Here is a 27,364-nt window from a genome sequence, read left to right on the forward strand (position 1 = left end):
GCCATCGGATTTCATCAAAAATATCTTAATTTGTGTTCTGAAGATGAACGAAGGTCTTACGGGTGTGGAACGACATGAGGGTGAGTAATTAATGACATAATTTTCATTTTTGGGTGAACTAACCCTTTAACTTTTAGTATGATGCAAAAACTTTTTAAAATCAGAATATCAGCCACTTTTTTAATGTCCCCATACATCTCCATTATAATTTAGAAATAGAAAATAAAATAAAAATTAGAATACATTTTTATATCTAAATTAATTTTTAGACTTTTAATAAGAATATATTAAGGATTATTAGACCTTAATAGATTATTAGAGACATAATTAAAATTTTCTGTGTTATTTTAGTATTATTTAAATGAGCATTTTCATTTTATTTTAGGTTTTAGTAATTTTGTTATGTGTTTTTGTGATTCTTGCTATCTCGCTTTATTTTTTATTTCAGTTTTAGTTTTATTTTATTTTAAGGCAATATTTTAAGTTTTCATCTAATATTATTTATATTTTATTTTATGCTTTATTTCAATTAAAGTAAATGATTTTTAATAGTTTTAGTTACACACATGCATAATTTAAAAAATAATATTAAAAATGTTAGTTATAAATATTGTTTTAATAACTATAATTTTTTTTTTTTTTAACTTCATCACTATATTATAAGAAATTTAAAATATTGTGTGCCATCTCACCCAGAAATGTTTTATCCCAAACATCACTGATTTTCAGAATAATGACCCAAATATAATTCAAAATATCTTACCAAAGAGAAAAAGAACACAGTGGTCAGCTGTACAAAATCTGACATTTTAATTAAATACTGCCAAACTCAGAAAGGTCAAGCGAATATCATTTTGTTCTCAGTTGATTTAAGTTTCATACTGTTACACGGCACAAAGCATTTCCTTTCTGTAGCTTCTCATTCAAACATCACACATACTATGATAAAGTGCTTTACTGTTTCACTTCTCTGGCCACCTATGGCACTCAAACAGAACAATTCTACACTCCTTCTGTCAGAGCATGCTGGGATACCTGCTGTTCTGTGCTGCTTTCTTTTCTCAGACTGTGACTATGTTCAGAATAGCACACTACTGTACTGTTTCTGTAGTATGTAGTATACTGCGCACAGTATGCAAATGTTTACATGGAATAAATGGATGACATTTGCCAATATGTGCAGTATACAACCAAAGCACTCACAATGCATTGTGCTTGACCTGACCTTCTGTTTCCAGAGTGACGAATGTATGAGTACAATCAGGTGCATTTTAATATTTACAAATGTCAAAATATATATTTATATTTAATATACATTTTACTTTAAACATTTTTATACAAACTGTGATTAAACAATTTTATATTTCCTTATTATTATCTTGTTGACATGATAACGAGCTAATTCATTAGTTTAACATACTACTGTTGTAAAAAAATTGCATTCTGTTGCCTTTGCATACTGTTTATATAAATAGTAAGCAGTGTACAGTATGCTAGTGTTCCATTCTGAACATAGCCTCTTATAAGCATCTGATGAACTTGCAATGCCCTCTGGGAAATGTAGGCACAAGGGTAGTGCATGTGTGGACACCTGATAGAATAAGGCTGTTGTATTTTCCAGCTCACCTATCCACCTTATTTTTCAACGCACAAGTAAGCTATATTTTCTGTCAATGTGAAGAGACTTTTGATAAATTTGAAAACTTTTTAATTGCAACTTTTAATCTTGCAATTCTGACTTTTTTCTCGCAATTGCGACTTATAAAGTCAGAATTGCATAATCAAAAGTGGCAATTGCGAGATATAGTAAACTTAGAACTACAAGTTATAAAGTCAGAATTTTGTGATATAAAGTCAGAATTGTGACGTTAACGCGCAATTCTGAGAAAAAATTGCGAGAAAAAGAGTCAGAATTTCAAGTTTATATCTCGCAATTAAGACGTTAATACATGCAATTGTGACTTTATATCATGCAATTCTGACTTTATAAACTTGCAATTGCATTATAAAGTCAAAATTGCTAGATATAGATGACTCGTAATTCTGAGAAACAGTCAGAATTGTGAGATGTAAACTCGCAAGTTGCGAGAAAAAAAAGTCGCAATTACCTTTATTTTTTATTCACTGGCGGTGTGGTGAGAAATCGAGTCCCCCCAGGAATCGGGTCTCCTTTAGGACCCTGAGTGATCCCATTGGTTCAACGAACTTTTAATGGCATTTTTAGCGCCTAAATATAATTACTGCAAAATCATGTTATGATTTATATAATTTAAAATGCGTTATAATGACCATTAATGTTTTTTTAATTAAATGGTTCATATACTAGTATATAACTGAAGCTATAGGTTGTGAAATCAAGCCTTCTTACTGTTTTTAGTTAGCTTATGTATTAGCATAGCATACATCTACCCAATTAGCCTGCTAGCTTAGCTTATATTATATTAGGCATGTTTTTTGCTTCCAATATGTTTCCAGTTTGTTTTATTATGCAATACGTAGGTATTCATTTTATATTTCAAGCATGTTGTTTGTGCACTTGATGTAGTTAACATCACACCATAGTGAAATAGGTTATAATTAGTTAAGACATCACCATAACAACTTTTGATTACCGCCTGGGTCCTAAAGGAGACCCAATTCCTGGGAGGAATCGATACCTCAACACAGCGGAAACAAGCATCCTACGGATGAGATTGCATCCGCTCGACGCATTCAAGTTACAACGGCCGCTTACGTTAACAATAAGGTGGATAAGCGCTGTCGCCATCATTTGTGGAGAGCCACATATCGTTCTCGTGTTGTACAGCGCCTCTCTGAGGCAGGAAGGAGATTGTCAGCTCTCAGGTAAGTGCATCACTATAGAAAGACCCTTTAAAGCCAAGATAGCATGCAGCAGTATTAGTCTAATGCTCATATATATTAAAAAAGGTCACAAGCACCCTGTTTGACCTTTTGTTACAGAACATACATTCTGCAGATTGCAAATCGAGTTGGTTCTAATTGGCTGTAAATTAGGCTACTTTAGCACACAGCTAGCACAGTTTATTCAGGTTCTATGTGTGTTGGTATGCCATTGTGCCATGCACATTAAAAGTAAGTCCTTGTCATTATTTTCTAGGCAAACATACCTTCTTTCAATGCAACTGAGGCTGTAAAATGTGCCAGTTTCATGTACCATGTGGCCGTGCACTTAACACTATATTGCCATCTATGGAAAGCAGGTGAACTGAATTTGATTTTAAAAATATTTAAAAGGCAGTATTTCATCAAATGATGATGAAAGACATTAAAATCAGACATATATCCAGAGATAGAGCTGTCCAGAGCATTTTTAGCATTTTAACGAGCTGATTCATGTGAATGGATTGCAGTGGTGAAGCGATGCTGCAAAATATTTGTTAAATTGTATTTGAATTGCATATAAAATGTATAAATTGTATTATACAGTTTAAAACTAATAAACTTAAATTTATGTATATTTGTCAGTCACACATAAATGAAACCAGTAAGAAGGTAAGATTTCTAAACTCAAAAAAACAAAAAAAACAAGGCATTGTTGATCATTATTTATTATTATATTATTTATTCTACTATATATTGTGATTTTATTTAATTTAAATAATCATATTATCAAAATGCATTTATTCATATTACTTAGAATCATAGTGATGATAAATATATAAACCTGGTTGTGCATTTAAAACCCACTCAGTTTATTAGTACTATAACAGAAATCTTACCCGTTTCATTTACACATTACTGACAAATATGCATAATATTAAGTTTATTAGTTTATGTTAAAACTGCAATCCAAATAGATGGAATTTTTATATGCAATTAATTTTTTTTTCAATTGTCACAGTTTGGAATGTACAATATATCGGTGCCATATCGGGTATCGACCGATATTGTTTTGTTTTTTTTGTTTTTTTAATTTATCGATATTGGATGTTTATTTGTATAGCTAATTTTCTGTAGTTTTACATTTAATTATCGTTGTTGTAACACTTAAAATTCTTTAAAAACCCTAATAATTTAATAACACTGCTAAATAAATGTAATAAGTTTTCATACTGTACATTATGATGTGGTGTCTAAATTAACATGTAGCGTTTAAAATGACTAAATTCACTTTATAGTATTTGATTTTAAATTTATTATTGCAAAACAGTATCAAATTTTAATATTGACAATTTATCAGTTATCGGCTATAACATAAAATAATATTAAACATTAACTGTCGATTACCATTATCGGCCAGAATTTTAATATCTCTGCATCTGAAAGTACAATACAGTCTGAGAAAAGCATTGAAAATGAAAGGTTGGGGCTGTTCACACAGGACATGTTCTGGATGAGTTTATCAAAGTTGAATTACATTTTACATCTCGTGGAGCGAAACTCTAAAAATAGATGTGACGCAAAAGCAAAGACAATTAAAAAAATAGCGCAGACGGACCGCAAGTATACATCCTACATCAACAGCCCTAAAGTCTCCGGAAAACTGGGGAACTGCGGCATTCAAATTTGCTTTCTGCGCAAATTTTTCTGTTGCTACCACATTCGCATAATTCTTGCAGCAAAGCCGGCCGTGAAAATGATCACCTCCAGAGGGCGCTGTTCATTCTGAGTGAATTCACACTGAATGTTTCCTAGGACTCAGGCTCAATCGTAAGGGATTCTGTCCACTGAAGCATTCATGTATAATGTGATTGTTGGTTATTTTGTCAGTTTTCATGATCTAGCTGAGCACTGGCGTAAGTCAGATGTCAGTGTTAAGCTGGTTACACATTCATGGGGCTGAACAGGATATGACAAAGGCCACTAGAAATTCTCACTTACACACAGGAGTGTAATGTCGTGAAAAGCAAGGGTTGAGTTTAGAGATTGTAATTCTTATTTAATTCAGTAATTACTCAAAATACTAAAGTAACTGATGTCCATTTGCGATGTTTCTGTTGTTGACTTTCCACGGGATGAGGAATAATCGGCCATTCCTGCCAGCCTTTCAGTGCTGCGACCATCAAGTTTGAGACACCGTGGCGTTCATTTAAAAACAGTCCCGTGTTCACCCAAACTTGTTGGATGTTTGAGGCCACAGAAAGAGCAGTGATTGTTAGGCTTCTCGCATCTTCTCTTGAAAAAGTCCAATCGCGCAGAAGCGCAGGCATCCACACACATCAACAGGACACACTTGAGTGTTCACTCGACTGCCTGAGATTCAGGTCTTGCTGCTCTGTGTGACGGGCACTTTAACTCCTTTCTGTCCTGTAGCTGTGAAGGACAGAAAGAGAGAGAGAAGACATTTAATGATGGACAGAAGGCAAATTAAAGTCTTTAATATTTTACAGAGAATTAAAGCAAGACTTTGACCCCTGTGCTGTGCTGAAAATCCTTTACCTAATTTAGTTTACCTGGATCAAAAATGACCCGACCTTTTAAAATGCTTGTAAATCTCTCGTAATGATATATTATGACCAAATATTGGATTCAATCTTTTTATCAACTTGTTTTCTTTCATTTAGCACAGGTTTTGGAACTGACTAATCGTTGGCCTCATTAATCTGAGCATATGCGCCTCAAGCTTATTCACCTCAAAAACAAAAACAAAACTTAGGTGCATAAGCTCAGATCAATGAGATCTACAATCTATCAGTTCTAAAAAGAAAGAAAAATCGAAAGAAAACAAGTTGACAATACAATTGAATCCAATATTTAACAATAACCTAGCATAATGAGAGATTCAAAAGCATTTTTTTTATAGGCCGAGGTGAGGCAAAGTCAGTAATACCTTTTTAAATCCAATGGATTAACATTAACTAGCATTTTAGGTAAACATTTTTATGTGTGTGTAAATATATGTAGTTGTGTATATGCAGTCCTTCCTAATGTGAAGCTGTTTTTGCGCAGACTTTTCATTCAATTTTTATTAATAATCTTATCTTTTGGTTTGCGTCCATCAATTTACACATAAAAAAAGAGAAAATAATCATATTAAAATGTACCTTTCAATTGTATTAAATTCACAACATTATCAAACAAAGTTATAGTTGTCTAACGTATAAAGATAAAAATTTGAACAACTTTTAACTTTGAAATGCGTACTTATTTATATAAATTATATAATATATGTAAAGTTTCGGGGCCAGTGCGTCTCTTACGCTCACCAAGTTTACATTTATTTGATCACAAATACAGTAAAACAGTAATATTGTGAAATTTAAGATAATCGTTTTCTGTGTGAACGTGTTTTAAAATGTAATTTATTCCTGTGATGCAAAGCTGAATTTTCAGCATCATTCAGCAGTGCTTGCTGAATAAAAGTATTAATTTCTCTCCCTGCCCTCACAGGTCTCTTTTCACATTGTACTATTTGATTGTGATCCACGGTACGCTTCCGTCGTCATTCAACATGAGTATCACTGTGAGAAAATGTGTTCACACCAACCAAACCTACTGAACTCTAAACCTACTGAAAACTGAAAACATGTAGTGAGAAAACAGCCTAAGCTACATGTTTCTTTTAAGAGCTATGAAACTCACCCAGTCTGTACTTCTCCTTAGCTTCGGCCCGCTCTTTTGCATCAAAGTACCAAACGGTGATGGCGTAGCTGTGGGAAAAGAAAGATCATTTCAATCACAGTTGAGAGGTCAGGCATTCTGACTAGTGCGTATTGATCTGATTAAGTCAAGGCTGTTTAGGCACTGTGATATGGAGTTTGAGATGTGCAGAGTCATGTGGATTACTGTGAGGTCAAAGCACAGAAAGGGTTAAGTCAACAATAGTAGAGAGGCTGGTTTGTTTATTCCTGGCTCTGTCCTACCGGCACGAGCACACAAACTGAAACGATGGCCGCTTACACTCAGGAAGCACGTACTTCCTGTGCCCCACCTCGGCCCCCAGCTGCGATGGTGGTTCATACACACCTACCCTCATCCTAAATGTAGAAAGTAATGTAAAATGTAAACGCCAATTGTTTTACTACACCAACAATACAGCATTTAATTTGTTTCATCAAACTCATTTCAAGACACACCCTCTTCCTGAGGAAGACCAACTGCAGGTGTGGTGTTTATAGAGCAGGATCAAATCAAACCTTAGTGTTTGTAACGGTGGGAGAACAATGACGGTGGACGACTGGGTCAGATGAGTGCACTAGCATGCACGTGTTGGGATAAATCACAGTCTAATAGATGAGAGGTTATTAGAACTATAGGACTGTGGTTGTTACCACATGACGTTTTACAACCTGAGCTAGAGACGCATGATTAATTGTGAAAAGATTGTGACCTCAATTCAAACACCCATGCAATCTTATTCCTAAATGACAGCAATTTGGCTGTATATCTATTAAACCTTTGACAAGTACGATCACTGCAAACATTCAGATCTGCGTTGGTGCTGCTGCTGACCCAGAGAGAGCAGTTGTCATGTATAGGTATGAAAAAGCTTCTTTTCAACCACACACAGTATCGTTATTTCTGTCTTACAGTAATTCATATTATCACAGAAGTACTGGGATAAAAGTTTATAGTTGGATGTAAACACTGATGTCTATAGTAGTGATCATTAGAGTAAATCACAATTGAAAGTAACTTGATGCTTCAAATAAAGATTGTATCAATTACATCGTTACACCAGTAGGTGGCGACACGTGACTGTAAAAAAAACTGTATTTGTCATTTAATCATTTATTCAAGAGATTCGTTCAAAAACGCTGATTCATCCAGTAATGAAACAAGTGAAGCATTTATGAGTGAGTCATTGAATCATTTATTCAAGAGATTCGTTCAAAAACGCTGATTCATCCAGTAATGAAACAAGTGAAGCATTTATGAGTGAGTCATTGAATCATTCATTCAAGAGATTCGTTCAAAAACGCTGATTCATCCAGTAATGAAACAAGTGAAGCATTTATGAGTGAGTCATTGAATCATTCATTCAAGAGATTTGTTCAAAAATGCTGATTCATCCAGTAATGAAACAAATGAAGTATTTATGAGTGAGTCATTGAATCATTAATTCAAGAAATTCATTCAAAAATGCTGATTCATCCACTAATGAAACACGTGAAGCATTTATGAGTGAGTCATTGAATCATTCCTTCAAGAGATTTGTTCAAAAATGCTGATTCATCCAGTAATGAAACAAATGAAGTATTTATGAGTGAGTCATTGAATCATTAATTCAAGAAATTCATTCAAAAATACTGATTTGTCCAATAATGAAAAAAGTGAAGTATTTATGAGTGAGCATTGCATTATTCATTCAAGAGATTTGTTCAAAAATGCTGATTCATCCAGTAATGAAATAAGTGAAGTATTTATGAGTGAGCAATGAATTACACATTCAAGAGATTCGTTCAAGAGATTTGTGATTCATCCAGTAATGAAACAATTGAAGCATTTATGAGTGAGTCATTGAATCATTCATTCAAGAAATTCATTCAAAAATGCTGATTCATCCAGTGATGAAACAAATGAAGTATGAGTGAGTCATTGAATTTTTCATTCAAGAGATTTGTTCAAAAATGCTGATTCGTCCAGTAATGAAACAAGTGAAGCATTTATGAGTGAGTCATTGAATCATTCATTCAAGAGATTCATTCAAAAATGCTGATTCATCCAGTAATGAAAAAAGTGAAGTATTTATGAGTGAGCATTGCATTATTCATTCAAGAGATTTGTTCAAAAATGCTGATTCATCCAGTAATGAAACAAGTGAAGCATTTATGAGTGAGTCATTGAATCATTCAGTCAAGAGATTCATTCAAAAATGCTGATTCATCCAGTAATGAAAAAAGTGAAGTATTTATGAGTGAGCATTGCATTATTCATTCAAGAGATTTGTTCAAAAATGCTGATTCATCCAGTAATGAAACAAGTGAAGCATTTATGAGTGAGTCATTGAATCATTCATTCAAGAAATTCATTCAAAAAAGAGATTTGTTCAAAAATGCTGATTCGTCCAGTAATGAAAAAAGTGAAGTATTTATGATTGAGCATTGCATTATTCATTCAAGAGATTCTTTCAAAAATGCTGATTCATCCAGTAATGAAACAAGTGAAGTATTTGAGCGAGTCATTGAATCATTCATTCAAGAGATTTGTTCAAAAACACTGATTCATCCAGCAATGAAACAATTGTAGACTTTATGAGTGAGTCACTGAATCATTATATTATAATACATATATACACATATATATATATATATATATATATATATATATATATAATGTGTGTGTCTTATCTGTAAACTGTGTTTACTCACCGGGTGGCAAAAGCTGGTTTCACCTCATGTGGATTCCGGCGATCTGACCAGAAAATGAGCAGTCGGTCAAAAATAGGCTCGATGTTGGCAACAACATTACGACCCTCGGGGTAGATCTGCAATAAACCTCCATGAACCTGGGAAAACAGAAAAAAACAAATGGCAGAAATGGATAAGAGGAGACTCTCATCTTGACTGATAAAGTAACAGTAAGAGTAAACACAGCATACCTTCACATCCCAGTCCTTGTTCAGATAGTAGATGCAGGTTATGCAGCGTCCGTCGCCGTTAGGATTGTCCACATGTCGCACATATCCTGTTCCGTTACCAGGGTAACATGCCACCATGGCCTGGTTGTACAGAAGAGAGGGGGGTTTAGGAAACATAAGATTTAAGGGTGATAAACAGTTAAATCAGGACATTTTGTGACATTGTTCACTAAGGCCCAGGTATTAAAATCCATTGTAAGCAGTGTTGGGGTAACACATTACATGTAACACAAGTTACATAATCAGATTACTTCCCAAGTAACTAGTAAAGTAATGCATTACTTTTAAATTTACAACAAAATATCTGAGTTACTTTTTTAAATAAGTAACACAAGTTACTTTGTTTTCCCATTTATTAACTGACACCTCTCCTGTTCCCATGTTGAGTGTTCCTCAAAATGAATAAAAACAGTGAAATGCAAACTCAGAATATTACGCAAACCTGCAATAATTAAATTGGTTAAATAACACAAATATACTTTATGTATTTAATCTCACTTTATTAATCAATGTCTTTGCTGCTGACCTTCGATGATCCAATTCAACCATACCAATACTTTAGAAAAACATCACATTTGTATTTAATTTTTTTTTTTTTTTTATTGCTGAAGTAAGAGTGTTGAGCTTTCTTCTCCTGCATCCTATTCTTCTGCAATCCTGAATGGAAGCACAGCTAAAAGGTTTGTTTGAGCTGCACCCTCTACTGGACAGGTTTTTTTTTTTGCACTTCTTTCAGCCTGAGGCTTATTCATTTCGCTTTTGGTGTGAAAGGGTTTTTACAGTTGCCAAAAATAGAGCTTATTTTGTTGTTACAAAACAAACAAGCAAGCCCAGTCCAGGTGAGAAAAAGTAACGCAAAAGTAACATACATTACTTTCCATAAAAAGTAACTATGTAACACAATTAGTTACTTTTTAGGGAGTAACACAATATTGTAACGCATTACTTTTAAAGGTAACTTTCCCCAACATTGATTGTGACTGCTCCAATTACAAGCCAGACAACACTAAAAACAGAGCTCAGGTGCGTTTTGAAAAAGCACTGTGATCTGATCACTCAAATACACATTCAGAAGGGGTCAGAGACACATAGGCCTATTGACGCTATTGTGTTAAACACTACAGGACCGCCTACTCTCATTACACGTAATAATTGTAACAAAACACGGGTTTTAATCTATGTAAAAGGAACATAAGTAACTGATAAAAACCTTATTATGAACTTTTTCAACTGTAACCTTGACTTGTTTCAGGTTTTGAAAAAGACCGTTTTGACTATGAAAAGCTAGCAAGTGGAAATGCTAATGTGTCCTGATGCAAAAAAACAGCAAAGGACCACCTACTCTCATAACACATAATAATCGTACCACAACAATGGTTTATAACTAAGAAAGCCCCTTTCACACAGCACGTTGATCTCTGTGTGAAAGGGGCTTTAGGAACATACGTAACATTCATTTTTAACAGATAGATAGATAGATAGATAGATAGATAATTTTAGTCGTCTGGCTCTTTAAGAGATTTACAGCTCGCTTTGGTGTTGGAATGATGAAGCTCTTCTGTTGCATCTGCCAAAGGTCACGCACACATATGCTTATAAATAGCACGCACTGTATGGTACATCTACGCAGAGTACCCATTGCCTCACCGCCCACAGGCTGCCATTATCGCTGCTGTTTATGACCACAATTCTGGGTGATGATTGACATGCCAACCACTCATGGTAAAGTGAAATAAGATACATATGCTTCTTTCATAACAGACACATGACACAGCTTAAAATAAACATTTCTATTATGGTCAATGATGTATTACTTTTTTAAAACACAAACAAATGTAAATACACTTTCAAAAATGAAAATCTGTTGGGTTTTTTTCAGGTTGTCCTGACCAGTAGGTGGAGCTGTGCCGAAACGCTGTATGTTGCCTCAGGTCATGCTTATGACATATACCAAGATTTGTCCAAATACGCTAAAGTGTTGCAGAGATGTAACCTCACAACAATTTTGGTGTGCTTGTAGTCAAATTTGTTTGTGCGTTATTCGAGAGTAGTTAATTGGGTTTATGAAAAAGCTTTTAATAACTTTTTGCCAGCACAGTCTGAAGAGGATCTGAGCCAATTTTGGTGAAAATCGGATGAACTGTCTAGTTTGGAAAAGTAGATTTTTTTGGAAAATTCAAAGTGCAAGAAAAATTTCAAGCTCAATCATCTTGAGCCAAAGAATCAGGGGGGGAAAGAATTTTGTTTCTAGTCTTACCGTTCAAAGGTTCAGCATAAAAGTAAGTGCAAATTAGACAGTTGGTTGCGCTAGAGGGATTGAGCTCTATTTGCTTGCCAAATTTCATCATTTTCCCTAAAGCGGTTCTATGGGCTATGGGCACAGATTCAACGATACAAATTATGTAATTTATATAAACGCAGCCTTGTTGAGAATAAGGTGAGAATAATAACTTATCAAAAATATAAACAAAACAAGAAAATCTTACCAACCCAAACTTTTGAATGGTAGTGTATATAAATAAGATTATACTTAGATTATATGAATATATTTTTAAAAGAGTTTAGTTTAGTTCACATGCTCTTACATGTTGAACTCTGGCACTCATACGGGCAACCCCATTCAAATTTGCCTTGTACCATTTGATGATTCCCATCCTCTTTTGACTGTCATGCTTGCATGATAAAAGGGCCAACAAACCACCAATAGCATCTGGCATGCCTTCTGTAGAGCTCAGTTTTGGCACAAATTCCTGCTCTGGATGATATGAGGCATTCCTGGGTCTGGATGATGATGGGGGAGATGGTAACGGGTCGGTTTCAGCAGAGTCATCAGGGTGCTCTGTTAGCTGCCTGGTCTATGATATGGTCAGCACTTTATCAAGCCCCAGAAAGAAAACTCTCCTAACCCTTATCACTGCATCACAGTATAGCAGTAAACACAACGTGTGTCACGTGGGTTAAACAGGAGCACGTGCGATGGCAGAAGGGGCTTCTTCAGCCCACCTTTCTTTCACAGCCAGCATGCACTCCGGCAGTAGGTTTGTTTGACGATCCACAATAAAGATAATGTGCACAATAATGTACACTTTTCTTAAAGGGATAGTTCACCCCACATGATAATTCTGCTAGTGTTTACTCACCCTCATGTTTTTCCAAACATGTATGACTTTCTTTCTTCTGCAGAATACAAAATAAAATGGTTTGAAGAATGTTGGTAACCAAAGTTAGTTTTGGTGACCATTGTATAAAGTATGGACAAATTAACACTTTCTGAGACTGAGACAAAATTTCCACAGAAAAAAGAAGTCAAACAGTTGGGGAACAACATGAGTAAATGATGACATTTTTTTTTAAACACCCTTTTTGGGCAAAACTGGCAATGCAAATTTTAAACTAGACTTTTTAAAAGTAACTATTAATTTATACTAATGTTATAGTATTTTTGGTGATTACACTGAATTAGTGTTGTCAAAAGTACCGACTTCGATACCGGTACTGAAATTGTAAAAAATGTGATGCTATGAGCGCTGTTGAGTGGATTCGTAAACACCTCTGATTGGCCATTGTGTTCACGCGCTCAACAGATATGTCTGTGATTGGCTACAATGATCAACGTTTCAAAAACATGTAAGTAGACATCAATGACGCTCTTCACCGAGTGCTTACACAGATACACTCTCGCTTTCAAAATGCTTTCAAACACTCCTGTGCGTTGATCGTTGTAGCCAATCACAGACATATCTGTTGAGAGCGTGAACACAGTGGCCAATCAGAGCTGTTTATGAATCCTCTCAACAGTGCTCAAAGTGTCACATTTTTTAAAAATGTCAGTACTGACTTGGTATCAAAGTCGGTACTTTTGACAACACTACACTTAATTATTATTATTAAACTGGCAATGGAAATTTGCAATAACATATAGGCTCCAAGAATTTTTAAATATTGCATTTTATTTTAAGTATTTTTTCCTATTGTTGTCAGTAATTTAGATTTTTACTTGTACTGATAAAAATTCCACTGGAATTCCACTGGATGAATGGAATTTCAGTGGAATTCCATTCGTCAGGTTACACATGGCTTGTAAATTTGATGACAACAGATAGCTGCTTTGGCTGGATTTTTAATTGGCTTCTCTCAGAGTACATGACCTCCTCTGGCAGACTGAAGGGTTCACAGGAAGCCAACTATGACACCCAAATTGAACAGATACTGTGTAGAGCAGAGAAATAGTCAAATTATCCAATTAGGAGGAACAAAACTGAAATTGGGCACCAAAGTGGACATACACAGCTAAATGCCCCAAAACACTACATCACTGTCATCAATGTCACAGTGCATTGTGCATGCAGCTTTACAGCCAACATTCAAACACACTCAATTAAACTGTTTGCCTCTCAAGTTAATTAGCATTGTGAAGTCTGATTCATTTTAGTCAAATTGTTGATTCAGATGGTTCATGTAAATAAATCAGTTCACAATTCACTGACTCACTTGAGCCCATGCAATGCAAAAACCACATTCAGTGTTACGCAAGTTCCAGCTAACAAGATATGCACAGGACCCACGAGAGACTGAGGGTTCAGCTTAAAGGCAAGACAGTTTGTAACAAAAAAAAATAAAATAAACTGATGCTATGATGTTATATTTTATGAGCTATTTGATATTCTTTGGTTGTTTTATGATTAACAGGCAACAGTTCCTTTAAAACAATATTGTTTTGATCATTTAAGGACCTTTCATGCCTTGATAGTCAGGTAGATATTGAGCACAGAGTGTGCTGAGATAAAAGAGTGTAACCCTGATGATGAGAGCGCAGACATGAGGGTTAGATAAGGACACACACACTTAAGAACACACACTCTCTAGGACAGTGGTTTTCAACCTATGGGCTGCGGCTCCTCAGATCCTCAGTGATCCTCCAGGTGGGCTGCGAGATAACTTAAAATAATTTAAATATATTAATATAATTCATTAATTGAATTATTAATATGTTACATTAAAAAAGCTACATTAAATTAATTAAAAAATACATTGAAAACAAGGCACCACCTCTCTCGTACATATTCTGTGATTGTTTCGGTTCATCCCAGGCCGTTTCTCATTGTGCTGCTGTGAAATACTGACTGACTGAACGGTGGCTCAAAACGCAAACTCTCTCAGTTGGAAAAAGAAGTATTGATTCGGAGAGGAGAGGGGCCTTGGCATAAAAAAGGTTGGGAACCACTGCTCTAGGACATCAGGACTACAACAACAAATTCAGAATACAAGCCAGAAGAAATTAAAGGGGATCTATAATGCCACTTTTACAAGATGTAATGTAAGTCTCTGGTGTGCCCAGAATGTGTCTGTGAAGTTTCAGCTCAAACTACCCCACAGATCATTTATTATAGCTTGTCAAATTTGCCCCTATTTGGGTGTGAACAAAAACATGCCTTTTTTGTGTGTGTCCCTTTAAATGCAAATTAGCTGCTGCTCCCGACCGCTTTCCAGAATAGGGCGGAGCTTTAACAGCTCGCGCTTTGGGTTGCTCAACAACAACAAAGCTGGAGAATCTCACGCAGCAAAAATGAGGATTGTCAGTAACGGTGTTCAGCCTTACATTGTTCAAACCGGAGTCGGACACTGATAGAGAGACTCAGGAAGAAGTTACAACTTTTAGAATGAAACTGGACGTTTCTGAATGGTTAGTGGATAAATTTATGTAGATGCTGTGGAGTTGATTCAACTCATCGACTAGCATGTGCCGTCATGTTAATCTTTTGTGCAAATCCAGTGCTGAACTGACTCTCGTTTGTGAACAGTCCGGCGTAAAATGGCGGCATGGCAACAATACTTTACTACAACAACTCTTCCTCTTCTCTAAAGCAGCCCAACATGGCCTCACTCCCTTTGTTGCATGTTCTTGGGGGAGGGTTTATGGAAATTTTATGGTTAGTGATGTCATTAACCCGGGAGAAAGCTCATTGTAGTCCTTAAACAGAGAATTTTTAAAAAGAAAATATCTCCCTTTGCATTGAACTTAGAGCGTTGTAACTTTGCAGATGTTGTTTATGCTCAAACAGAAACATTACACACTAAAGTTTAAAAAAAGTGAAATCATAATCAAGGACCCCTTTAAAGTGCAGTTTGACTTTGAACTCAGTGACCATGTTTTACATGCACATCATTATCCAATTCAGGTCCATATTCTGATTAAGCTAATTTTAAAAAAGTAAACAAACAACCGCCTTCCATATTCAACGTATGAAGAAAGTGTAAACTGGCGTCGCGTCAGTTACACTTTTTCCATAAGTTGAACAGGGAAGGCGTAGGATGTAGCGTAAGCTTTTTGAACTGCGAGAGTTTTACACTTTCTTCGTATGTTGAATCCGGAAGGCGGTCTGGTGGAAGCTAGATATTTTACTTCATAACTTGTTAAATATGGATATTTTTCTTACACAAACGCATCGCTTCACTTCAGAAGGCCTTTATTACACCCATAGAGCCGTGTGGAGTATGTTTATGATGGATGGATGTGGATGGAAGCACTTTCTTCAGCTCATACTCTTGATCCCAGTTCACTGCCATTATAAAGCTCGGATGCGTCAGGATATTTATTAAAATATCTCCGATTGTGTTCTTCAGAAAGAAGAAAGTCATATACACCTAGGATGGCTCGAGGGTGAGTAAAGCTTGGGCTAATTTTCATTTAGCATCCGAAAAACATCACATTCATTTGCACTTAAGTATATCCTTTTAAATTATATTATTTCAGTAAAGTACACTTTTTACAAGTACGTTAAAGTGTACTTCTTTTTTGCAGGTCCAGTTCTGGTGGATATTGTGATGTTTACATGAACCAAATGTTCAAATGTTATGTTTACATGAACCAAAATTCTGATTAATACAGTCATATTGCCAGCTGTTTTGTTCAGATTTCTAGAAATGAAAAATATTGAATTAGTCTGGTTGTGTCATTCAGCTTAATGCGTTTATATGATACTTACATAATCAAAATATGAACAAATTCTGATTAATACATGCATTTGTCACTAGAATAACCAGAATATTGGTGTCATCTGGTACCCACAATTTACAAAATATTTCCATCTTCAATTTATGTCAGTGTTGTGTGGAAGGAACTGCCCAGTCAAAACTTTCTTACATTCAATTATACTGTACCACTGCATACTTCACTGCAGAGGTACAGTGAAGTATACAGTGAAGTGCTGATAAGTTGCTGATACATGATTTCCTCTCTACACCTAGTAATCTAGTGTAATTGTCCTTGCCAAAGCCTAATTTGTATCTTAACAAACATGAGAAATATTTTTATTGCTCAATAATAGTCTCGACAAGAGTTTGGAAATAGGTTAGTCATACCTCCTACAGTCTCAGACATGTTGAGTTTTCAAGGCCTTTTTTTATTTTTTTACCTCTATGACGTGGTGTCCAATCCTGTTCCTGGAGGGACATTGTCCTGCAGAGTTCAGCTCCAATCCCAATTAAACACACTTGAACCAGCTCATCAAGGTCTAATTAGGCACAATAGAAACTTCCAGGCAGGTGTGTTGAGGCAAGTTGGAGTTAAATTCTGCAGGACAGTGGCCCTCCAGGACCGAGTTTAGAGACCCCTGCTCTACGAGGTCAACTTTTTTCAAACATATAAAAACAAAGTGTATTGTCCACTTATGTCAAACAGATTTTTACATTTACTTAAATTGATATTTCTACATCAGAAATATATGTGAATAAAAGTCTAAATTCAATCTGTTCATCATAAAAAGCGATTGTGTCTTTTCAGAAAATTTGGACTAAACCGTTCAATTCATATGGATTCGTTTTACAATCTCTTCATGAACTTTTTGAAACATCAAAGTATCAGTTGTGTAGCTGTCAATGGAGTGACAGAAATCTCTCAGATTTCATTAAAAAGATCTTAATTTTTGTTCTGAATATGAACGAAAGTCTTACGGGTTTGGAACGACATGAGGGCCAGTAATTAACGACATAATTTTCATTTTTAGGTAAACATAACATAATGATATCTTTGCAAATCATTAGCTAATGATTACTTAAAACAGACAACTGGAAGTTGAAGGGGATGCTATTATGCAACTTCTGAAGAGTAGAGATTCTCTGGATCAAAACACAGGCAAAAAAGGAGCAGAAACAAATGAAAAAAAGCATTTCGTACACACATTGTAGTCTTTAAAAAAAAAAAAAAAACTCCGATTTTTTTGTTTAAAAGTGTTGATAAAGACAGAATGCATGAAGCTAAAACAAAAAAAAAAAAAATTGTTTAAAAGCAGAGGCTCTGTTCTCTCTTTTGATTGCATTGTGGCAAGCAGGACGAGGCCGAGAGCCGTGGGAACGGAGCGAGGCCAGTGGCTCGAGTGTTAATGAGCGTCACCTGCGTGCCACACCGGTCTCAAGTCCTACGGAGGAGCTCCAGAAGGGTAAAAGGAGGAATGGCGACAGTGCAAGACGAGAGAGGACCAGACCTGGACTTTATGTTGTGTTTTATTATACTTATATGCGGCAGTCGTTCGTGAGACCCACTTCCATTTTGTTGTTTGTTTCTTTTTGGAATTAAAGTTTATGTTGAACGTTTGCCGGTTCCCGCCTCCTTTTTCCCTGAACACAAACCTTGTTATATACATGTTCAGATATTCATACAACAAAATATTCTGGGGGCCATTACATTTTTTTGAAAATTATCAAAAATGCTGGCGGTGGCTGGCAACTTTTTTTTTTAAAATGCTGCCGGGGAAAGAGTTAGTTTACACTATTAGTTAAAACTATGTTGATAAGGAATTAATACATGATGAAACATTTAATTATTAGCAATTAATGTATTACTTAATCTATTAATCTGATAGACTCTTTAGTTGCTGATGCAGTAATCATTAATGAATGATTTAGTTCTTCATGAGTCATACACTAACTGTGCATTAGTTAAGCATGAATTAATGCATATTAGCAGACATTTTACATTTCTCAAGCAGTTTTTCACTTGCTGTGGCATCTTTGCTTAAAGCTCCCATTAATGTCTGACCCTTACCTCATGTCAATACCCATAAAGTGGATGAATGCAAATAAAGTAACGCAAAAGACACAATACTCAGTGCTGGTGAAATTTTCTTTGGCTGGTACGAGCACGTTACTTTCTCTGGGAGTGGCATGTGAGGTCTGCTGCAGATGCCATGTGGCTGGTGCAGCTAAACGTTGGAACACGCTGTTCCCTCCTTTTTATCCTTTTCCCCTACGCAACCTCTGCCACGTTGTACCGAGATCGAATGGTTTCTATGCATATGAGAATGAAACCAAGGTCCTTCTCTGAAAGCACTGGTTTAGAGAGAAACAAAGCTGGGTGCTCTCTTGCAGTATAACGTGCTATGTGTCTTGTTTCCAGGGCAACAGCGAGAAATATTTTGGCCAACTATAAAGTGAAGGGTGTGATAAGGCTCGGGAGAGGAGACGGAGAGAAAAAATAACTAATGGAAGGGTTGATTAAGGACAATCAGCACACTGGAGAGAAAATGAAGGAGTTGCGTGTCCGCAGAGGAATAGAGACGAGAGCCATTTTAATGCAGTGGATATGCTTTTTTTGAACCTGCGTTATCACTTTAAATTTACATTACATAACCTTGCTGTAACTAGTTCAATGTATTTCTATAATCCTAATAGTGCTCTCACTCAAAAATTACCTAAATATTAAGGTTGCAACAACTAATTAATAATGATAATGAAAACAATAGACAATGAATGTCAGAGTGCATTCAAATACTGATAACCATCAGCTCATAATAAACACCCAATTGTAATAATATGCATATTTTATCCGGTTTTGATGTCAAACAAACATGTACACATTGAATTAGACGCTAGAATTAAGACCTTATTCATGGTTTTGACCAAAACGCTGTTGTGCATAAACGCTTTTTTGTTTGAAAGACTGTAATGAAACACGCTCATTGATTAGTCAGGTCTGTACTTGGGGTTTATATTGTAATGTTTATATTTTAAACATTACTTTCACAAGATTTACACTACATATTAACATATTTTGTTTTATATCATTTAGTATTGTCATTGGACAATATGTGGAATAACATGCTTTTGAACTAAATGCTGAAAATTTGTTCAAAGGTTTGGGGTCAGTAAGATTTCTTTTTTTCAAGAAATTAATATTTTTTATTTAGCAAGAACATAATAATATTATCAGAAATGACAGTAAAGACATTTATAATGTTACAAAAGATTTCTATTTTAAGTAAATGCTGTTTTTTGGAACGTTCAATTCATGAAAAGTATCACGATTACCACAAAAATATAAAGCAGCACAACTGTTTTCAGCATTGATAATAATAAGAAATGTAGGTTACACTTTATTTTAAGGTGACGTAGTTACATAGTGCATAAGTACTGAGTAATATTAATTAACTACATGTACTTACTATAGAGTTAGGGTTTGTTTTAGGGTTAGTTACTTGTAATTATGCATAATATAGTAAGTACATATAGTAACATGTAATTATGTCAGCTTAAAATAAAGTGTTGCCGAAACGTTTCTTGAGCATCAAATCAGCATATTAAAATGATTTCTGAAGGATCATGTGATACTTAAGACTGGAGTAATGATGCTGAAAATTCAGCTTTGACATCACAGGAATCAATTTTAAAATATATTAAAATAACTGTAATAATATTTCACACAACTGTTACTGTTTTAGCACTATTTTTAATCAAATAAATGCAGCCTTGGTGAGCATAAGAGACTTCTTTCAAAAACATGAAAAATCTTACTGACCCAAAACGTTTAAAGTGTAGTGTATCTTTTTTCACCTTTTTATCTAACTTTATTTTATCTAATCAAACAGATGGACAGATTAATCAATTGAAACCTCAGTCAGACCTCAAACCTTGATAAGATGTTTCTGTCTAAGCCTATTTCACGAAATTGCACATTGAAACATTGTTTGAAGGACAGATGCATAATAACATGCTTTTGATCAAAATTCTGAAAAAATCTGGTTTCTCTGTTTGAACAAATAAACAACAGATCAATTGATTATCAAAAGTTGCAGCATTACTAAATATCAAGCCTCAAACGTTCGTGCAAGATGTTTTCATCACCCACTGGCAAAAGTATGTGAATGCCGCAGTGCTCGCGTTCCCATTCCAAGGGCTGAGCTATGAGATTTTTCCTTCGGGCGTAAACGTTCATGTGCAAAGTCGCATATCAACATTGGCTTCTCAAACCTCTGATCATTTACACATGCAAACAACAATCTTTCACTGGAGTTTCCTATATGACAATGTACAATGTCTTAAAAGCCGCAATGAGAGGAAAACGCTCAAGACTAATGCAGTGTTCCCCTCACCACCGATTAAAGAATATTCCCTGCAGATTAAGGGTGGCGTGAGGACAGTGACTGCAGCCTGACTGATCTGACCCACTGAACAGAAGCCTCTCCTCACTCAATCACTCTAATGAAAGAGCTGCAGTGAACACGCTGACACCGTCCTGAGATTCACAAAAAGGTCAGATCAGGTTTCTATAACGACAACAGCAACGGACAGGCTGTGATTAGAGTAAGAATGTCCACATGGTCCTGAGCTGTAGTCTGGCTATGCATTCATAAGCAGCTATAAGATGGTGCATTCATATATACAGATTCAATAAGCTACAAACAAGACTTAAAAATAAAGTTAAGGTTCCATGAAGAACCTCTAACATCCATAGAATCTTTCCATTATACAAAAGGTTCTTTATAGTGGAAAACGGTTCTTCAGATTTTTAAATTGACGTTCATAGCAAGAAAAAAAAGAACTTTAAGAACTGAAGGTTCTTTAGGGAACCTAAAATAGTTCTTCTATGTCATCGCTGTGAAAAATCCCTTTTGGAACCCTAGTTTTAAAAATGTAAGCTAAATTATTTGAAAAGTTGTGCTAGAATGGAGAATATACACTACTGGTCAAAACTTTTAAATATATTTCTCTTCTGCACACCAATGCTGAAAACAGTAAAAACAGCAATGCTGTGAAATATTACAATTTAAAATACCTGTTTTTATTTGAATATATTTTAAAATGTATTCTATTCCTGTGATGACAAAGCTGAATTTTCAGCATCATTACTCCAGTCTTCAGTCACATGATCCTTCAGAAATCATTCTAATATGCTGATTTGCTGCTTAAACGTTCTCAGTTATTATTGGAGTTCAATTATTAATAATAGTTCTTATAAATATTAAACAGCAAAAACCTTGTTTTCAACACTGATGATAATAATGTGGAAACTGTGACTTTTTCAGGATTCTTTGATGAATAGAAAGTTCAAAAAAACAGCAGTTCTTTTTTCTTTTTTGTATCATTATTCACTGGATTTTTTTATTTTTTTAAAATCACATTTTTCACAAAAATATGAAGCAAATCAGCATATTAAAATGATTTCTGAAGGATCATGTGATACCGAAGACTGGAGTTATGATGCTGAAAATTCAGCTTTGATCACAGGAATAAATTACATTTTACAACAGTTCTTTTAAATTGTAATAATATTTCACAATATTACTGTTTGTACTGTATTTTTGATCCAATAAATGCATCCTTGTTGATCAGACTTATTTCTAAAACGGTAGTGTACATGTTTTCTTCGTGTGGAAAGTGACACAGCTTGAAGATCACATACCATTGGACACTTGTTTGACCTGGCAAGCTCAAATAACCAAACCTGCGTCATAGGGGCAGTTTCGCTCTGACACACTTATCGCGCTGACAGGACTGATGCGGCACTCTGCGTGCACATGGGTCAATGTTCAATCACGCGCTAACTGAGCAATGTAATCATTTCTTACATGCAATATCAGAAAGTCATAATTACTCTCAGATTTCAACTTGAAAATGAATTAAATCAGTGAGAATATGTTGGTTGCATATGGGCTGGAGATAGAGATTGACAGAGGAGTCTTCAAAGCCTGAGAGGCACTGATCTGGGGTCTGATAAGACTGCATTTCTCAGGCTACTAGTTGAGAACAGTTGAACAGTGAGAAACACAACACAGACAGTCAATATCACCCAATCACAACTTCCTGATGCAGGTTTGCATTGCTGGTGACAGTGCTTGCCAGTTTTGACCTTAAAGTAATGGCTAAAATAGCATCTATTGATACTAACATATTAAAAAAGGGGAGACTGGGGAAAGTTGTCACACTTAGATGTTGGCTAGATTTGAAGGCGTGGTCACATTAGCGGAATTTCAATTAAATTTCATCCAGCAAAAAAGGCTCATTGTCAATAGTGATGCATGAAGAACCGTTCACACAGAAGTCACTGTCAAAACAAGCAGCTTTCTGTTGGTCAACGAGGCGAATTAGTGCAAATCTGTGTGGAGAACTTTTTCATCCTTGCACACAATTTCAGACTGCGGATTGCTATTGAAATGGCTGATTTTTATGGGTGAAATTTCATTTTTAAGTTCATGACAGAATCTTAAAGGATTAGTTCACCCTAAAATGAACATTTTGTCATCATTTACTCACCCGTATGATGTTTTTTTGTTGAAAACAAAAGAAGATTCCCTAAAGGATGTTGGTAATCAAACAGCTGACAGCAGCCATTGACTTCCATAGTATTTTTTTTTTCCTACTATGGAATTCAATGGCTACTGTCAACTGTTTGATTACCAACATTCTTTAAAATATCTTCTTTTTTGTTCAACAGAAGAAAGAAACTCCTACAGGTTTGGAACAACTTGGGGGTGAGTAAATGATGACAAAATTCCGATCCCTTTAAGGTTTTGAATCAAGTCAAATCAAACCAGTTTTACAGAAAACCATGATGTTAATGTTTATAATATGTTTTAATATCTTTATACCTAATAGGTGCATTTAGCAAAAGCAGTATACAAGCAGTTAAGCAAATCATCTTAAATTTGCTACAGATGTTGGGTAAACCTGTGAACACAATAAAACCACACCATTCAGGAAAATTTTTAGATGTTTTCAGGTCTTTTCAGAGGTGTATGTAAGGTCAAGGCAAGTTGTCACATGTTGCTGAAGTTCAAATGTGACAGCTTACCCCATATATTTTGTAAAGAAACTGTATTTTATTTCCATGTGCAATAATAATGATTTAAATGTTAAATAGCTTTTTGCAGCCAAGACTTTAGGGTTTGTGCCTATACAGATACTGATGTTCAAAAAATAAACGTACCCATGAGAAACATTCACTGGTTGCCAAACAAATGGACCCAAATATGAAAATTCTGCCATCATTTACTCACCCTCATATAATTCAAACCTGTATGGCTTTCTTTATTCTGCTGAAGACATATTTTGAAGAATGTTGGTAACCAAACAGTTTTGGTTACCATTGACTTCCATTGTTTCTTAAAATATCTGTGTCTTCTTTTATGTTCCACAGAACACTTTTAAAAATAAAGGTTCCAAAAAGGGGTTTAGATAGCGAAGCAATAGAAGAACCATTGAAAGTTCTTCATGGAACCATGCCAGTAAGGAACCTCTATTTTTAAGAGTGAAGAAAGAAAGTCATTCAGTTTTGGAATGACACGAGGTGATGATGAGAAGAAGCAAACAGAATTTTCTTTCAGTGTGCACCTTTGTGTGACTCACCTTTGTGCGGCCATTGATGACATAATCCCCCAGCTGTCCATTGGCTGCACTGCGCATGATGGCCTCATCGATGTGAGCCATGAGGCCTCCGATGTTCTCACAGCCTGGCTCGTTGCCTTCGACCCAGGCTATCTGGTCTCCACGGATGTTCTTAGAGGGGATGCTCTTTTGGATGACCAACTGGCCGCCTTTGAACTTTCCACTGCGATTTAGGGTCTCCACTTCTTCCAGAACCCTACCGCCCAAGCGATCACCCAGAAAGACATCTTTGACGCAAATGCCATAGAACTTCATACAGGGAACTATGTACTGCTGAGCCATTTGCTCTGGAGACAATCCTGCACTGGTGGCCACCGCAGGCGGCGCTGACCGCACCTCGTCCTGCCCGGGGGCTGCATGGTTCATTGCAGCTTTGTGCCCATTGTGATGGACCCAACTGGGGGATGACATGGAGCTGGGAACGCTGCAGTTCTTGTGTTGGTGATTGGCTGCAAGGGGAGCGACAGCCTGTGTGCTTTTACTAGATTCTGTTTTAGGGCCCATTTCAAGCCTCCTCCTTTTGCATTCAAGAGAAGGAGCGTCCAGTCCATGGGGCGTTTCCGGAGAACCACCAGATCCGGACCCCATTCCGGGACAACCACAGTCTCTGTTTTCCTCATCTTTTTTCCTCTGGTGCTGGAGTTGTCTTATTCGCACATCTCCACAAAGTCTTTTTGAAGTCCTGTCCAAAGTCCTGTCCCCATGAGCATGGGGAGTCTCCACCAGTCCATTTAGATGTACACACCCACTTTGCATCTGCTTAGGGACATCATGATAACTTCCTTCAGCTGTAGGTGAAGGCGACACCGCTTCTCCTCCACCATTATACAAAGGCAACCCGCTCTTCAACTCCTTCAAAAGCGTGGTCCCGGATCCAGATCTAGACGCATGTCCAGCCAGCAGCTCCTCCGCCGTGGTCGCGTTCAAACCCATTTTACTCACCGCGTGAGACTCACAACAGCCACTGGTGACTTTATCTTGCGGTGAACAGACACTCTCGCGTCCGCGTGCATTTATAAGGTCCGTGTTTTCCAGTCTCTCCATGTCATGTCGTCTACTCCTGGATGCGCACGTAGCTCACGTCCAATCCTCATTTTCTGCAGAATCGGCTCTGCTCATGCCTGCCTAGCGGCGCTGTTATCACGAAGCTCGACAGTAAACTTCAACAGTACAACACAAACACGGTCCTTTTCTTCGGTTTATTAGTTGTTTAATACAGAATTAACCATTAACTATTTTCCATGGCTGTTTATTTCCCCATTAAGGGTTTATGAGGGTCTGAAGACAGAGAGTAACAATGGTTAAATCACTTAAACATTCATAGACACGTTAAAACTGACACATAGGCCTATTGTAAATCCGCCCAGTCACACTCTATAATTGTAATGATTATATTTCGACCATATGTCATATGGAAAAATGAAACGTATAGTGTAATGAATCAATGAATAAAATTCACCAATAAAAAAAAAAAAAACAATATTAAACTTTTGGCTGAAGCTAAAAGAAATCAGAACAAAGTCCAGACATTCTTCATAAACTTACCTACGATAAAGGGATCAATTAATGAGGTGTATGTAATACTACAAATGGCAAATATTCAAATAAGTATATTAAAATAATAAAAGATATGAATAGGCTACGAATAGCCTATTTTAATAAAATGTAGCCTATGTAATGAAATAAATGTCCATGCAAACAGGACACAACCTACTAAATAAATAAAGTAATACAAACAATGATTCAGCTGTAAGTGAAAAAAATTAAACCAGTGAAATGATCGGGCATCCAATTCATTAGTTTAATATTAGCCCACATATGATTTAAATATGTAAGATATTTGTACAACACCAAGCATCATGATGGTAAACTGGTCTGTTCATAAAGTTAAACCAAAACCTTAAACACAATGACTGAAAAGAAAACGAAAAATTGGCGTATTTTAGACTACTTACCTCTCTATGATAAAGTCACTATAAAAGACCAGCCGCGATTGTAATAATTTTCCGGTGTTTTCTCGTCCATATCCAATACACGCTCATTTTAGATGATACAAATAATTAAAACAACGTTTTCACAGACAACACTGTAATTTCTGCCCATACAATCCTTGGTGAACAAAGAGTAAGTACGCTTCGTATCTGATATAACACTGTGCGGGTAGTAAAATTACACAATCTACTATGGCCAAGATCTAGCTCATCAATATTAATTTACGATGCTCATGAAGCATCCAATCAGGTAACCTAATTAATATTCACGAACCTAGTTTTCTCCATAGTAGGATTAATAAACTCGTTTCCGGGTATGATAGCGCGCCCCTCCCTCCCCTTCTCTCTCTCCATGAGCGGTTCTGTCACTTACACGTGCGCACATTCGCATCACGTGACCCTGAGCGCCACAATAACAACAGTGGCTCATAAGAGTGTCACACAAAATAGTTGATATAAGAATGAAATAATTATTTCTATAGGCTAGAGGATAGCTATATGTTATAACAATTTCTGTTTAAAATATTATCATGGACCATTATGGGTGTTTCTTCAGGTACATGACTTTTATTTTATTTATTTTTTTTAAGTCGCCATTAAGTCAAAAGTTTTTAGGCTTTTAGTATGAATATGTTAGCCTTAGTGTTATCTATAAGCTTGTATGCACCAAAACAATAAAATTCGTATTTAGAAGATACAAGCGTTCAAAACTTACAGTCCGCCAAAATGGATCAACGATTTTGATGACATCACGCTGCACTTCAGCTACTCATCAGATTTTCTGTCCAATCAAATGCTCTCTAGAATCTAAAGCGTCCCGCCCCCTACATTATAAATAGATGCTGAAGTTGCGGCTAAAATCGGTCACTTGTTCACACATTTACTATTTTCTACATGGTGAATGGCACATAGTGCACTATATAGGGGATAGGGAACATATATATATATATATATATAGGGAATAGACTGTCCCAATGTGTAGTAAGCCAGCGTCCTTACTGTCCTTACCAGTGCCTGAATTCATGTAGGCTACACAATATACTGATTCACGAGCTCGGGAGCTGATTGAGACGAACCCAAAGTCCCTTTAAGGCAAGTCATTTCACTCGGCAGCCATCTTTGAAACACCTCTCAAGCTGTGCTTACGATTAAATTTCACGTTTGAAATCACCAA

General features: G+C 36.0%; 1 protein-coding gene across 1 annotated transcript; it reads right to left on the reverse strand.

Moving 5' to 3' along the window:
• Positions 1–793: 793 nt before the first annotated feature.
• On the reverse strand, positions 794–26,387 carry egln2 (egl-9 family hypoxia-inducible factor 2). Its single transcript, XM_051862057.1, has 6 exons — positions 26,155–26,387; positions 24,161–25,477; positions 9,503–9,622; positions 9,273–9,409; positions 6,544–6,611; positions 794–5,274 (listed from the first exon to the last, which is right to left on the reverse strand). Exons 2-6 carry the CDS (start codon positions 25,241–25,243, stop codon positions 5,222–5,224), a joined length of 1,461 nt encoding a protein of 486 aa, XP_051718017.1. The 5' UTR covers positions 25,244–25,477; positions 26,155–26,387; the 3' UTR covers positions 794–5,221.
• Positions 26,388–27,364: the final 977 nt, after the last annotated feature.

Source organism: Ctenopharyngodon idella, chromosome 15 (genome assembly GCF_019924925.1).
Source record: "Ctenopharyngodon idella isolate HZGC_01 chromosome 15, HZGC01, whole genome shotgun sequence".
Classification (NCBI taxonomy): domain Eukaryota; kingdom Metazoa; phylum Chordata; class Actinopteri; order Cypriniformes; family Xenocyprididae; genus Ctenopharyngodon; species Ctenopharyngodon idella.

Excerpts from the sequence above, each read along its gene's own strand:
- egln2 (XM_051862057.1), bottom strand. The coding sequence starts at position 25,243 with ATGGAGAGACTGGAAAACACGGACCTTATAAATGCACGCGGACGCGAG. Across the intron at positions 9,623-24,160 it reads TCATCAATGGCCGCACAAAG|GCCATGGTGGCATGTTACCC; the intron begins GTGAGTCACACA and ends CTGTACAACCAG. Across the intron at positions 9,410-9,502 it reads ACAAGGACTGGGATGTGAAG|GTTCATGGAGGTTTATTGCA; the intron begins GTATGCTGTGTT and ends CTGTTTTCCCAG.